The 15,247-nt window shown below is 53.3% G+C and overlaps 1 protein-coding gene across 1 annotated transcript in view; it reads left to right on the forward strand.

Annotated features, from left to right (window-relative positions):
- Positions 1–1,082: 1,082 nt before the first annotated feature.
- Positions 1,083–15,247, forward strand: part of CRHR1 (corticotropin releasing hormone receptor 1) — a 28,468-nt gene continuing 14,303 nt past the window's right edge. The window contains exons 1-2 of the mRNA XM_009287882.1: positions 1,083–1,121; positions 10,327–10,411. Coding sequence (XP_009286157.1) covers positions 1,083–1,121; positions 10,327–10,411 — 124 coding nt within the window. The remainder of the gene's footprint in view (positions 1,122–10,326; positions 10,412–15,247) is intronic.

Consider the following 15,247-nt stretch of genomic DNA (forward strand, 5'->3'; position numbering starts at 1 on the left):
GACCCTAGGAGCATCATCCAGGCTCCCCTGCACCACCCGCTCCTGCTCCCCACCTTCCCCAGAACACGTCCCCCAAACCAGTGCGCCTCTCCTCTGTCAGTTCAAGCCCCCACTGCTCCTGCCCCATTGCCTCTGCCCCTTCCACCACCCATCCTAGGAGAAAAACCACCCTCCCAGCAGCACCCCCACCTCCTCCGTGACTCAGTTTCCCCTGTTATGATCAAGTGCCCCCAGCAGAGCCCCACTGCATGGACGGACCTACATCCACCTGCCCCACGTCCCCTCCTTGTCTCAGGAGCATCTCCCTCACAAGGAAGGTCTGAAGCCCATTCCACCCCATCCCTAAGGGAAGGGGAAGGGGGGTCTCATCTCCCTCCACGTTCACCAGCCAGTTTGCAAAGGAGCTGCAAAGGGTGGCGGCGGCAGGAGGGGAAGCCTCCTCTTCCCCCAGTCCCTCTGCCAGAGCCTTGGAGACGAATCCCTGAATACATAAACCCTCCCGCAAACTGCAGCCCCAAGCCCATTGCATACACAGACGGGAGCCCACAGCCTCCACAGGAGAGCCCGCAGCAGTGACTGCAAAATGGGAGTGCGGAGGGCAGAGAGGGGAGAGCCTGGTCCAGGGGGAGTCGGAGGGTGGGCAGGTGGGGGTCCCCGGGCTGATGGGAAGTTTCTGCTGCTAAAGATGCTGAGGAAGGGAAGGAGAAAGGAAAAAAAAAATAAAATACAGTTGGAAGGCACTAGGGAGGTGGAGGAAGAAAAAGGGGAGGAGGAAGAGGAGGAGGGAGAGAAGGGGGGAGTGGGAGGCTGGTGAGGAGGGATGTAGCCCATCGCCAGGCGAGCTGGAAGGTGGGAAGCCAGAGGACCGGCTCTGAAGGAGGTTATAAAAGGCAGGAGCGGGTTGCTGAGCAAAGGGGAGGGTGAAAGGTACCTGCCCGCCTCCGTGCAGCCCCGCCAGGACCCGGACACGGTCCTTTGCACGAAGCCCAGAGGATTTTATCCCCGACAGCAGAAGCAGCCCAGCAGGAGTGGGGACCGCTGCCAACCATGCCCCGGAGAGCTGGGCGCAGTGGGGGTTAAGGATGGTGCCCAGCCTACGTCCTGCCCTCCTCCTCCTGCAGGTAAGATGCTTTTAAGTCCTCTTCTCCCAGAAGGGCCCTTCTGCCTTCCTCCCCATGACCCCTCCGCACCCTGCACCGCTTGCTTTCTCCACAATGACTTTTCCATTTCTTTGAAGGAAGAGAAAAGTAAAAGGAGAAACAGCTACACAAAGAGCCCTCGGGAGAATTCCTCCAGATGAGGCACGGGGGGCTTGGCAAGAGCTCACAATGCCCAAAAACTAGCGGGGAGGGGGCTGGAGTGAGTGAAAGGATCATTAAAGGGGGGGAGACTTGCAGCCAGGTCCTCCCGAGCGCAGCCCAGCTCTCCCAGCAGCTCCCCGCCTCGCACCTCCCAGTGAAACCAGCTGCCACCAGTTTCCCTTAGGCTGCTGGGAGGGGGCGGCTGCTCTGGGGGTGTGATGGATGGGGACAACGCAAATGCAATGCCTAATTGTACCCCCCTTAATTGAGTTTCTAAAGAAACCTCTCCCTTTCCCCCCACCCGCAAAGCACAAGACTTTCCTCTCTAAATTGCTCACTGTGGAACTGTAGCCACTGCTAATTTTGCAGCTCTGCACAAAATGCAAATGCTTTGTCAGAAGCAATATTCCTCCTCCCAGAGGGCTCATCAAGAAAGGAAATGTTCCCAGCCAAAAGCATGTTTAAATCCCAAACCCTGGGGAAACGAGGAGACGAAAAGGTTTCCAGTGAAATCTTGAACATTACAAACGTATGTAGGCAGTTGAACAAAACGATCAGGTTTTTGATTAAACCTCTGTGTCAAGAGGGTTAAAAGAAAAAAATTGCCTGGCGCTCTGCAAAATGCTGTCTCAGTGGCCCAGTTGTGACTGCAGAGTTAAAACGGCAGAAAAAGCAGAGGGTCAGCCCTCCCCGTTAGCACCATTGCGGTTCGTACACCGCGGGCTGGTTTCTCACCATGCATCACCGGCGGTAAGGCAGGGAGGAGTATTTAGCTGCACCTTTGGGATAGGAAAGTTCTCACCTAAGCGATGAGAAGAGCTAATATGCGCCAGGCGACCTCCTTGCCGAGTCGGTGTTGCTTTTAAAAGCTCCTCTTCTGAGCAGCTGCTTTCTCCTATAACTGCACACCCCTAATCCCATTTTATAGGAGCTCTTCTGCGGTTATATTCCCCGGTTCCGGTTTTGTTTGGTTCCGATGTAAGAAATGAAGGTGAGACAGGGCAGGATCTCTTCCCCCCCCAGCCCAGGTCCTCCTTGACCAATATATGGGGACACTGTTGGCAAAGCCACAGACCTGGTGCAATAGGGGCAGGGTCTCAGATGGGCACAGCCAAGTCAGCATGACAGCTCTCGATAGCTACTGTGTGAGAAAAAAGGGGACAGAAAAAAAGCCCAAAGGTGCTGAGACACAGGTCCCATCCTCTGCCAAACCTCCTCAGGCGCAGGGGTTTCCCTAGCCATCCCTAGGTGTTCCCCAAGGATGGTCTCCTTCTGAAGACGGGAGGCCAAATCCTCAAAAAGCTTCCAGAGTTTGAGAGCAAAACCACTCCTGTATTGGGGCTGGGACCAGGAGGGGGTCACGAAAACCAGCCCAAGCAAAGAGAAGTCTCTCCCAGCTAGCTCCAAAAAGAAACACCCAATCTACAAAACACCCCTTTGCAGTCAAACTACATTTTCTTATAAATATGTGCATTCAAAATTCAGACCCTTTTCCAGCACAATCCCAACCCTCTCCTGGGGACAGCATGGGCTAAAGGACCATGAAACTCCAGCCTTTAGTGAGCACGTCCCTGCAGCCACGCGTACCCACAGCAGCGTCCAGCCTGCGAGTACAGAGACCCGCAGCAGTCCAGCTGTAACGGAGAGCTCAGCAGGGGCGAATCTCCCCTGCTTGGGCGAATTTTGCAACCTGCAGATCCCTGGGCTGGCACAGCTACAGTGTTCCCCACGCATCTGGCGAGCAGCTCCAGTTTAGCATTGATTTGTCCACCTTGCCTTGCTGGGTAGACATCCCTCAGGGGGTCGGACAGACAGACCAGGAGACAGGCAGCCAAACTTGCTGCAAAATGCTCTCTGGCACCCTGCAAGTCATTTAAACAAACTAAACAAGTGGTTAAAAAGAAACAGTTCACCTGCAGCTTTGTCAGCAACTGATGACATTTCTGGGGCTGATAAAACTGTTTGCAAAAGCATTTTGTGAAAAAACAGAGTTTGATGCTGGGGGTGGGGTAGTTTCCCCTCTCCCTTGATCAGCTCCAGCAGCAATAAGCCCAAAAACCAGCCCCCTACCCCTTTGCTGCTCAAATCCTTGCATAAGACGCAGAGCTGCAGTAGCAGGACACGCTGACCCTGGGGATCTCTTCCAGTCCTCACTTTCCTTAAAAGCCGGAGTTGATTCAGTGTGTATGAAATCATCCCCGTGGTTTCGCATCTCCAGTGAAGAAGTGAATGGAAATGGCACAGCCTGTTCCCAGAATAGCTGCTCTATTGCCATAGGATGAACACATAGAAACACGATGAGAATAGCCTGCACAGCCGGCTCAACCCTGCCCTGAAATACAGCTCTGCTCACCAGAAATCCTGCACAGGGCTGGCTCAGAAGTTTGTTGTGAGCGACAAGCTCAAGCTGAGGTCCGAGTCCACAGCATTTAGAGAGGCTGCATCTGTGGTTCTATCTTGGAGAACTCAACCCTGCTGAAATACAGCTCTGCTCACCAGAAATCCTGCACAGGGCTGGCTCAGAAGTTTGTTGTGAGCGACAAGCTCAAGCTGAGGTCCGAGTCCACAGCATTTAGAGAGGCTGCATCTGTGGTTCTATCTTGGAGAACAGTATTTGGACCCAAAGGAAAGCACAAAATCATTAGCATGGGGTTCCCTCAACAAACAGAGCCCAGGAGCCGTTGTCCAATGCTTGAGAGCTGTCACTCATGAGCGGGTGGCTCTTTCTGAAGATGGTATAATATACCCAGAAGCCCATCTGTTGTTTCTCCTTTTTACCCCGACCGTATTTTGAGCTAATAGAAGAGACCCTCCTTCTCTGCAGTGTCCTGCTTTATTAATGAGTCACCCACCCAGAAGCAATCGCCTCCGTTCCGATGGCAGAGGGCAAAAGGTGTTGGCCTTTTGCAGATCATAGTCCCTCTTCCACCCTGAAATCCTGTACTATTCGCCCTGGAAAGGCAATGGCAGATGTAGCTTTGGTGTGGCCAAGCTTTCCCTAGGTGCGAATGCAGAAAAACTGGAGGAAAATGATAGGTGAATTAAATGGTGGATGTCCAGCCCAGGGTATGACCCTAAAAAGGTGATGGGTGAGGGAGGCTTGGGGCAGCCGAGATGTGGGTCTTGGGAGGCAGCTGGGGAAAACAAATCTCCAAGACCAAAATGAAAATATCTGTGAATGCACACAGGTCCCACGTGTACAATCTGCAGGAGAGTTTAATACAACCACCTTAGAAAAACAGCCGTCTCGTGTGCTTGTGTCCATCACTCCAACTCTTCTTTAGCAGCCTTTGCTCTGGCAAATCCAGATGCCGTAGGAGCTGCTTTGATTCACGCGGTGTCCGCTTCCCCAGCTTGTTTGTGCCTTTAGCTTCCTCTATGCGAATGCCATTATTCTTTTTTTCAACCTGTCCCCAAAAGTCCGTGCCCCTTTTGATAGATAAATGAAGTCAGAATTATTTATGACAAGCGAGAGAGACCAGAGCTTAATCCAGGAAAACCTTTAATTGCTCATAAATCAGGTTTTACAAGGCATTCATTTAGCCCTGATTGATATTCTTTTGTTAGGGTCTGCATCCAGCACACTCAGAGGGAGACTCCAAACAGAATAAATGCTCACACCAAAGCCTCTGTCTACACAATGACAGGGGCTGGCCCTCTGATATGGCTAAATTCATAAATTCACAGATTTTAATGCCAGATGGAGGCATTCTTGCTGCCTGCTCTTCCCCCCGAGTAACGTCAGCCACAGAAAATCCCCCTGTGGTTCTTGCTTTGAGCCTCGGTCTGCTGCCTGCGCTTTGCCTTGATGCCTTGATGCTAGCAGGGCTTCTGATGTGGCTTTGCACGAAAGCAAGTGAAGGAGCACCGGGGTGCTCGTTAATAAAGTGGGGGTCTCGGAGAAACCTTGAACTCAGGGGGTGGGAAAGCAGGTCACTGTCAGGGCTAAGGCAAGGGGTTGGAGAGGGGGTCTTTCACGGGCCACGTGCTCCCTGGGTGTTTCATTCATGGCTTGGACTGGGGATGGGACTTTTCCAAGTGAGAGCCCTCAAGGTGGAGGTGGTAAGAAGCTCACCAGCTGCAGAAGATGGTGCCTGGAAGTCAGAGGAGACAAGGGTAAGGAGATCCCCCACAGCGGAGTGAAGGCAGGGGACAGGGAGGGCTGGGCAGCAGGGGCTGGAGGCACCGTGGCCACCTCCAAGCACATTTGAGGGGGCAGCTCTTTCGGTCAGGCTTTTCAAGGCCACCTCCAGCATATGGCTGCGGTGTTGGCAAGATGTGCTGCTCCCTGCCCTCCCTTCCCGCACCGCTGATGTTGCTCTGCCGTCCGAGGTTGGCATCCAGCTCCTTTAACTCTCGCTGTATTTAACACCCAAAGTCTGGCACCTTTTCCTGCAGGCTCAGGGCTAAGAGCAGGCTCGATCCCAGCATGACACCCCGGGGAACCTCAGCAAAGGTCCAGGACAGAGAGACTGTGCTCAGCCCTTCCCCTGCCCGTGTGTCCTAGGAGGGCTTTCTTCTTCCACATCAAGTGTCTCAGGGGGCAGCAAGCCCAGCCAAGCTGGGGAGCAGAACCAAGAGGTGAGAAAGGTCCCTACAGCAAGGACATCTCCAGGGTGGCTGGTGCTGACCCAGGGGGGTCTCAGTGGCCATCACCATCCATCAGTCCCGCTGACCTCTCCAGCTTTGTGCAAAGCCACTGGCTCGAACTGCTTCATCCTGCTAATCGCTCCGCTCTCCAATTACAGCCCTGTAGGCAGTGGAAAACCCAAGCCCCATCTTAGATTGCTAATTAGGGACAAGCCATCTATCTCGCTGCTCAGAGCTGTCAGCCCTTCCTGCCACGCAGATCCGATCTTGTTTGAGGCAATAAGATATCAAGGGGGGACAAGCCTGTCTCTGGGTAGTACAGGGCAGGGGGGTTGATGTTTGACTCAGATGTGAATATATTAATTAATATCTGTGGATTGCTTTGGAGAGGGAAAGCACTGCAGGGGGACATTAATTCCTAATTGTTATTAATTGAATTTTGCTGCTAGGTCAGTGGCAGGTCAGGGAGATTGATGCAGTGTGTGTGTGTGTGTGTGTGTGTGTGTGTGTGTGTGTGTGTGTGTGTGTGTGTGTGTGTGTGTGTGTGTGTGTGTGTGTGTGTGTGTGTGTGTGTGTGTGTGTGTGTGTGTGTGTGTGTGTGTGTGTGTGTGTGTGTGTGTGTGTGTGTGTGTGTGTGTGTGTGTGTGTGTGTGTGTGTGTGTGTGTGTGTGTGTGTGTGTGTGTGTGTGTGTGTGTGTGTGTGTGTGTGTGTGTGTGTGTGTGTGTGTGTGTGTGTGTGTGTGTGTGTGTGTGTGTGTGTGTGTGTGTGTGTGTGTGTGTGTGTGTGTGTGTGTGTGTGTGTGTGTGTGTGTGTGTGTGTGTGTGTGTGTGTGTGTGTGTGTGTGTGTGTGTGTGTGTGTGTGTGTGTGTGTGTGTGTGTGTGTGTGTGTGTGTGTGTGTGTGTGTGTGTGTGTGTGTGTGTGTGTGTGTGTGTGTGTGTGTGTGTGTGTGTGTGTGTGTGTGTGTGTGTGTGTGTGTGTGTGTGTGTGTGTGTGTGTGTGTGTGTGTGTGTGTGTGTGTGTGTGTGTGTGTGTGTGTGTGTGTGTGTGTGTGTGTGTAATTCTGCTGCTCACACCCATACCAGCAGTGAGACCCCCCAGCCTCCTCGTGCTGAAGAGCTGACACCATCTCAGCCCGCTGCGCTGCATCTCCCGGCCCAGGGGACCGGCCACCCCGTGCCCCTTGTGGGCTCCAAAAAACCCATTGGATCATGGCATCGCATCAGGGCATGGCAGTGGGTCCGGATAGAAGCAGCCTGCCCCACGTGGTGCAGCACAGCCTGAGCGACTTTAGGGAAGCAGTACTCAGTACCTCAGTTTCCCTTCTGGGACATCCTTGACTCGGTGGGTGGTGGGACGCTGACTGCAGCTGGTGTTTGCCGTGTATGGGATGCAGTAAACACTGGAGCAGCATCAGGTTTTGGTGTCTGAGCCGTGCCGTGAGGACTGGTGGGGGCCGGCTGATCCCTCTGCAGAAAATGTGGGGGCGAAAGGAAGGAGCGTGCTGCTCCGTGAGGTCCGAGGCTAACCCTGCGCCATCGGCATCTGCTGCGATGCCTCCCAATGTGTAAAATGGAGACATTAGCAGAGCCTGGAAGGGAGCTGGGTGGATGCTGAGGCGACAGCAATGGAGCCATTGGTGGCTCCTGATGGAGGAGAAGATGCTGCCAGTGTGGGGCCTCATGGGGCCCGTGCAGCTCCCAGCAGAACCATCATCCCCATGGGAGCAACTTCCCGGCTGACTGGGACCTCCGTGCGAAGCGGCTGTTTCTAGAAAAGCAGATTGTTTTTCTTTCCCCATGCAGCTGAACGCTCAGCTGAACCTCTCCAGGATTTTGGCGATCTGAGAGAGGTCGCAGAGGTGTTCTTCGCTGCAGAGCACGATTTGCCGTAGCCTATGTCAAAGCAGGGCCGGAAAGGCAGAGGGACACAGCCCATCTCTGGCCTGAGCATGACCCACCGCCGTTTCGGGGCTGTTGAGGTATGCTTGGCTCCAACCCGGCCAGGCTGGGACCTGCTGGGCACCATGTGGCATCTTACGGCAGCAATGCCCTGGCAGGTGAAGCTCTTCAAGGACAGAGCTTTGACCTAGTCTCTCTGCAAAGCCTGGGGAGGGGTTAAAGTAACCCTCGCAGGACAAAACATGGAAGAGAGACCGCCTGTCAGGGTACCAGATCAGGATGCTTTTGGCTTGTGCAAATCCACCTGGAGCTGCCGCTTTCCCCAGCTTATCCCCCTCGAGCTGGGGCTGACAGGAGTGGGAAAAAACCTCTGCCTGTTGAGAGCATTGGCCACATTGCAGAGAGACAAGACTCAGAGCCTGGTAAAAAAGCTGTTAGGGTTTGTTGTGTTTGGGGGAAACTTTTTTTTCCTTCTTTCTTCCTTCTGTAGCGGTTTCAGCTCATTTACAAAGCCTGCAAAGAGCCAGAGACTGCACTCCATCCATACACACCTCTAGCTGTAGTTTGGTCCATGTTGCTGCTCAGTGCCAAGACCTCTCCCTGTGTCTGGAAGGAGAACGGGCACTGCCAAGCTGGGGCAGGCTGCAATTAGGAGAAACACATCCAATTAACACTTGAGAGCCTGTTCAGGTAGGCAAACCATCCCAGCCCCTTTTGGGAGGAACTCTTTTGTCCCAGCTGCCCGTACAAAGAGCCACCAGGTCCGGCGGGCACCAGCTGCGGGCATCAACAGAGAGGGGAGCTGACCCCACAACACCCGACTTAGCCCATTTCTGGAGTTTTGGTGGTCTCAGCCTTTGGCAAAGAGACCCAGGAGGTGCCTGGCTCCTGCAGGACCAGCACAATGGGAGCCCCACGCAGCACCCGCTCTCGGGGCAGGGTTTAGCTGCCGGATCCCCTGTGCCATCTGGAGTAGTCATAACAAGGAAGCTATACTCAGCTCCATTTATACGTCTGCCTGACATCTCTCTCGCTGTCAAAACCAGCTTCCCAAGGCAGTAAATAGTTGTTTGGAAAAGAGCAAGTGGGTGCTGAGCTTGCCTCCGTGTCTGAATAAATCCTGCTGCTGCTTTGGTAAGGCGCAGGGGATTGCTGGGTGTGCCAGCAAGAGCAGCCAGTGTTTATATGGCTAAAGGGCAAGCAGAGGATCATGTCCTCCCTAGCCAGAGCAGTTTTGAAGGTAAATTGCACTCGAGAAGGGAGGTCAGGCACTAGGGACCAGCCTAGCTGGTGGGGAAGACAGAGGTTGTTGTTCATTGTATTGGCTCAGCACAGGACAGTGTCCGAGCCCACCGCCCTGGGGAGCTGGGAGCTTGTATGGAAGCAGAGGAGACTGCAGCCTTTCCTGCCTCCAGGCTCAGGTTTGAGTTTCCCAAGGGATCTGCATGTGCTTGTATTTCGGGGCACGGCTCTGTCGTTCAATCAGTCAGCAGTGAGCTTTCCTCCAAGGGGTTTGGTCAGTCCTTGCAGGGCAGGCTTGGGGTGAGGGAAGTGGAGTTATGCCTCATCCGTCGTCGGCATCTGTCCCCTGAGCAGAGGGGATCAGCCCGTGTCACCATGTCACCCTCTCTGAGCTGGAGGAGAAAATGGGCAGCTGCTCTGGTAGAAACCTGTGTGTTTTGCAAAACAGCAGGTTCCCTCCTTCCCCCATCTGCCTCCCTGGTGAGCCTTGGGTCAGCACCATCCCTCTGCCGTCTTCCACTTGCAATTGCCTTTCTCAGTTTTAGTGTCCCCAAACTCCTGCAAAGACACCATAATTCAGAAGTAGCTTTTCCAAAATAGTTCCCCATGTAGATGGAGTCGATGGTTTTCACTTCCAGAGGAGCTGCAGAGCCGCCCGGGGGCTGCTCTGGAGAAAGGATGGGATAGATCCTGGTCAATGCTTCCCAATGCAATGGGAATGGCAGTGCCTGCAGACAAGCCCTTCTCCTTGAGAAAAGGCTTTAGCCAGACCCGGTTGACTGTGGATCAGATCTCCTTAAGGACGTGTATTAACATCTTCCCGCTGACAGCTTACAAGGCTGCGATTTTAATAAGGTATTGAAAATCTGAGCGTGGTGTCAGGCTTATCATGTTTCCCCCGTCTGCTCTCAGGATGCAAAGATGCTAAAACTAAAAGTGTTGATTAAACTGCTAAATAGCAGAAGCTCCATGGCCTGGCAGGGGCTGTGCAGGGCTGCAGTATGGTTTGCCGAGGGGGATATTTGGGGCAGGAGAGGATCGGTGGGTGGGAAACAGAACAGAGAGCGTCAGTCTCGCAGCACCAGGCTGGATAAGCCCAGCTCCTCTGGGCTAGGAAACCTGTCCTGCAAATGGGTACATGTCCATCGTGCAGCTTTGGGGGTGGCATCCACCAAGACGTGGACAAACTCAGATCTGACCCACCTGCTGCCACGTCCAAGGAGGGATCGGGGGCTGGGGAAGCAGCATATTGCACATATAACCCTGCCTGTGGTCTGCTCTCTCCCCGTGCAGGCATTTCTCCTCTGGGATAGCCCAGTTGCAGCCTCCATCCAAGAGCAGTACTGCGAGAGCCTGCCGCCTGTCACAAACCACACGGGTGAGTGCCCTGCATCCCCAGCCCACCCTAGGCATCCCCAGGGGGCCCTGCTGGCAGGGATGGCTGGAAGAGGGGGTAGGGGGTGTCTCCAGGCTGATCTGCAGCTGCCCAGCTCCTTTTTGGGGGGAGGTGGGATGTGCTGAGGCTGTGTTGCAGCCCCATGCTGGCTGCTGCAGCAGCCTCTTTGCAGGGTAACAGTTGAGGCAGGTAGAAGATGCAGAGCTCAGGAGAGCTAAAAATAGAGAAAATAAATGTCTGTTGGGCTGGGCTCGAGGGGGAGGTGGGCAAAGAGACATCTGCCCTGCCCCTGCTCCCACACTGCCCGTTTTCTGCCATGCCCAGGGACACCAGGACCTTTGTCCCCTATGTCCATCCCCCTCTACCATCCCCCTGCCCAGGGGTGACAACTGGAGGTTGTGACTTTCTGCAGACACCACGTCACCAGTGCAGTGTGACCACCATTTGCTCAGGGCTCGGCCACGCTCTGTGCCCCAGCACTCCTAGATGTGTGCCACTGAGCACTTTGGGACGCCACCAGCCACGAGGAGCTTCTGGGGACGTGGCCATGGCCAGGGCTGGCTCAGCAGAGCTGGGTGACACCAGCAGGGTCATGGGCAGCTCACTCCTACTCAACACCCGTACATGGGTTTGCATCCAACCAGGTCAGGCCCAAGATGTGTTTGTGCCAAAACTGGCTTTTAGCCTATATTCAAAGCGTGACTTGGATGTCACCTCAGCAGTGACAGGTCTGGTGCAGTGACAGGTTTTGGGGGAGGAAAGGTGGCTGAGGGAGGGGAGAGGAGAGGAGCTCACAGGGACAAAGAGAAAAGTCCTCCCCAGCTCAGGGATGCTGCAGAGTTCATTTTCCCATGATTGAATGAAGACCAGAGCAGGCACCAAGCAATTGCCTGACTTGCCCCGGTCCCTGCTGCTCAGAGCAGCTCTCTCCATCAGGGTGACGGATGGCCGCAGAGGCCCAGCACTGATGGATGGCTACCCGCCACCCGGCTCCCATTAACAGCAGCATTAAAAACTCCTTCTTAAAAAAATTACAGCTTGGCACCAGCTGATTCAGTGCCTGGCTGAGCCCAGGCCACCACGGCCCTGCAAGGAGCATCCCCAGAGCATCCCCAGCCCAAGAAATGGAGGCAGAAAGCCGAGGGAGAGCAAGGCTGCCAGTGGAAATGGAAATGCCTGTGTGTCTCTGGCCTGGATACAGTGCAGACAAGAAACCTGGTCATCACTCATGCGCTTTGCTCCCTGAAGGTTTCATCACTCTGCTCAGCAAGGTGGTTGTCCTTGGCCATGTTAGGCTGTGATAAATTCCATTTGTTTTCTTCTTACTCACCTCACCTGGTGCAACATGTGCCCAGCTCTGTGGGCTCTGACCCACAGAAGCACCAGCCAAGCACCGCAGGGCCCTCTTGCGATACCCGGACCAGCTGGTGGCACGACCCAGGGCAGCAGGCAAGTCCCAGAGCCTCCTCGTGCCCAGTGTCATGGCCTTTGCCACCCACCGCTGGAACCTCCTGAGCGTAGGGGAGAGGGCAGAGAGGGGGGAGAATTTCTGCCATGGCTTTGCTGATGGATATGCCCTGCAATCGCCGCCACCCTCAAGCGGTGAGGGCTGCTTTCTGCAAGGATTGGGCTTTGCTCAGTAGGGATTCATTAGCGTGAATCCAAGCAGGATTTAGTGTACCTCAGTGCCCATCACCCTGGGACAGGGGAGCACAACTTGTCAGTTTTCAGATTTGCAAAATCTCCAGCACATCCACGCATCCGACCTGTCATCCCTAAGACTCATTAATTTGGGATGGGGCTGGTGCATGTGAGAGCCGCTTCCAGCTTGAGGAGGGGGCTTAGAACAAGAGGTAGGGATGAAACTAATTGTCTTATATCTTCTGCTTGGTAAGTGGAGCTCAGCGCCAGCCCTCATCCTTAGGGTCCATTTAAGCCCTGCCTGATTCAGGCAGCGATTCCTAGGGAGGGATATTTACAAAACTGGAAACTTTGTTTTGAGGCTATTTAACATGGAGAGTTGTTAGGATGATGATAACGAGAATTGCAGCAAGGCCGTAAGATTTAATTTGTTAATGTCTGCATAACCCTTGGGAAATGGCACATGCCGATAACACGAGCCCAGTGGTCCTCCAGCACGCGGCTCGGCAGGGCATCAGTTGGATGCACAGAGGGGCCCTGCCTCGTGCCTGTGTGCAGCATCCCTCCTCTGAAAAATAGCCCAGTGTGGGCTCTCCTCCCCTCTCAGGTCACCGGTCCCTTCATTGTTTAATCTCGTACTTTTTAATGAGGATGCATGGCTGAACAGTGATATCACCAGGGTGCCAGCGCTCTCCAAGGTGCATGCACCAAGCTGGAAAGATCTCTGCTCACAGCAGTGTGGTGGAGACAGACCCAGGGTGATGCTCACCAGGCTCGTGGGGTGCAGGTGTTGCAAGCAAACCCTCATCCCAGGAAGAGGAGCAGCTGAGTCCCACAGAGCTCCCTTGCCCTGCCCTCTTATCAGCATTGATTTACCTGTCTCCCTCTAAGCACCCTGTCCCCAAAGCAGGGCGATGTCCCTTGGCATTCAGGCTCCCTGCACGGGTGTGATGGTCCAACCTGATATTTTAGGTATCCGTCAAAAATACTTCTCGGTGAGCCCCTGATTCTGGCCAGTGCTGGGACACATGGGCATCCGCACACAATTGGCCACCCCATCAGAAAGGCTGCTTTCCTCAGTAGCAGTGAATATTTTCTCCTCCAGGCAGAAACCGTATCAGGCTGGACTTGAGGTCAATGTCATGCACTAGGAAAGTCAGGTTGGCTGCACCCCCAAACATCTGGAAGCCAAGAAATTCCCAGATTAAGTTTGAAAAGGAATGCAGCGAAGATCAGCATCCCTTGTCCATGGTGCCTGTCCCAAGGGCTCCCAGCCTACACATTGCCTCAGGCCGCGAATTTGTCTTCCTGATGATTTCAGCTCCCCGGGGCCTGTGCCCAGCTGCTTCCCACCTTGCCCTGCCACGAAGCCTGCCGGGGGGGCACAAGGTCATTTCACCCATCAGGACGAAGCATCCCCCTGCAGCTCCGCTTCCCATCGTGGCACTTCCCTGGGGAAGGAAGGGGGAATCTGAGCAGATGGGAAAGCCTCTTCCTAATTAATAGATGAGGTTTTTCCAAAGCAGCCCAGCAGAAAGCACTCGAGCAGAGCGAGCTCAGAGCACTCGCAGGGTTGTTTTGCCATTTGTAGCATTCAAACTTGGATCAGCCCAAGGAGCTGGCACCCAATTGCTAATAGCCCTGGCCGGTCCTGACTGCACGATTCACTCCTTTAAGCCATTAAACTGTTATCACAACAAATTGTTATCCTCAATCCCTGTGTGTGCTCAGGAGAGAGAGGGAAGCACAGCTGATTCCTTCCCAGGGAAGAAATGTTTCCTACCACTGCAAGCTCACCTAAAGCAAAGGAAAATGATACCAATGCTAGGCAGAACTGAATAGAAATGTCTTTTTTTTTAACTGGAGGTTTTTTCAAGGAAGGGAAGGGAGCGTAGCTTTGCATTTAAATAAAGCAAATCAAGTTGGTCCAGATATAGCAAAAACCTGTGGCTGAGAAGCACAGGAGAGCAGGGAGCGATGAGAGCATTTCCTTCGCAGGCACTTTATCAGACAGATTTGGAAACACGTTTCGCAGTGGGTGACAGTTTGACCAAGAGAATTTCCACCCCCTCCTGCTCAGCTCCCCAAACCACTGATGCTGCTCCAGGAGTCCCTTCTCGTGCCGCTGCTGTTTCATTCATTCACTGACTCCCCTGGGGAGAGACTGGAATTTAAATTCATAAAGGTCAAATTAACAACATCAGCACCTCTTTTCCTTTCAGCCTCGTTGGCATCTCTCCCACCAAGGCAGAAATACTAATAAAGGAGCTGAGCAGAGGCTAAAGAGGCAGCAATGAGTCCTGGCAGGGACTTAGCACCGAGCGAGAGCAGTGATACTGGGGCAGGTTTGGGAACCAAAAATTGTGAACTCACCGACATGGAAAATCATACTGGTTTAAGTATATACTAGTATCGATAAAGCCATTCTGCTCCATCATCTAGGAAACAGGGATGTCAATAGAAACTTGCTTATATTCATAGATTTTATTGTAGTGGAGGAGGGAGGAAGGTGATGAGGTTTTCTGGTAGGAAACAGTGTCCTGGCACATCTCAGCGTGAGTGGCAGCTACAGCAGTTAAACTGTACTTTGGACTGGATGTAGTAAAATCGTTGCCAGCTACTCTGTTCAGTTGTAGCCACGCTAGAAGTCTTTGCTAGGAAAACTCTGCCAGCGAGGGATTATGCTTCTTTGCTCACCCACCAGCAAAGCCCAGCCAATACCAGGGAATAAACCACTTGCTGCTACCCTTGGTAATAACACGACTCCAACCACTCTATGCGTCATACCAGGAGAACAAGATATGCCCCAAACCCAACCCACTACATTATATATTCAATAAATATATATGCTCCACAGAAGCTGTACATGGATCAGTCTTAAGTGACGATGTTGAGCAGATGCATCGAATACCAATGGCAGAAGCTAGGTTTGGTGCCTCCTATTTATTCTCCTCCAGAATAGCAGCAAAGACCCAAGGGGACAGTCAATGATGGTGAATAGCAACAAGCCGAAAATTCATTACAAAGACACTTTGCTATCATAACGCTTAATTAGCCTGTGTAATTATTTTACGTTGAGGATCATGGAACTTGAATGCTTGGGAGGATTGCTGGGGATTTTTTAAGGACTGGACTCTTACAAAGATAAATAGAAACACCCAACACCACTGAAAGCAG

Source organism: Aptenodytes forsteri, unplaced genomic scaffold (genome assembly GCF_000699145.1).
Source record: "Aptenodytes forsteri isolate BGI_AS27 unplaced genomic scaffold, ASM69914v1 Scaffold249, whole genome shotgun sequence".
In the NCBI taxonomy this organism is placed as follows: domain Eukaryota; kingdom Metazoa; phylum Chordata; class Aves; order Sphenisciformes; family Spheniscidae; genus Aptenodytes; species Aptenodytes forsteri.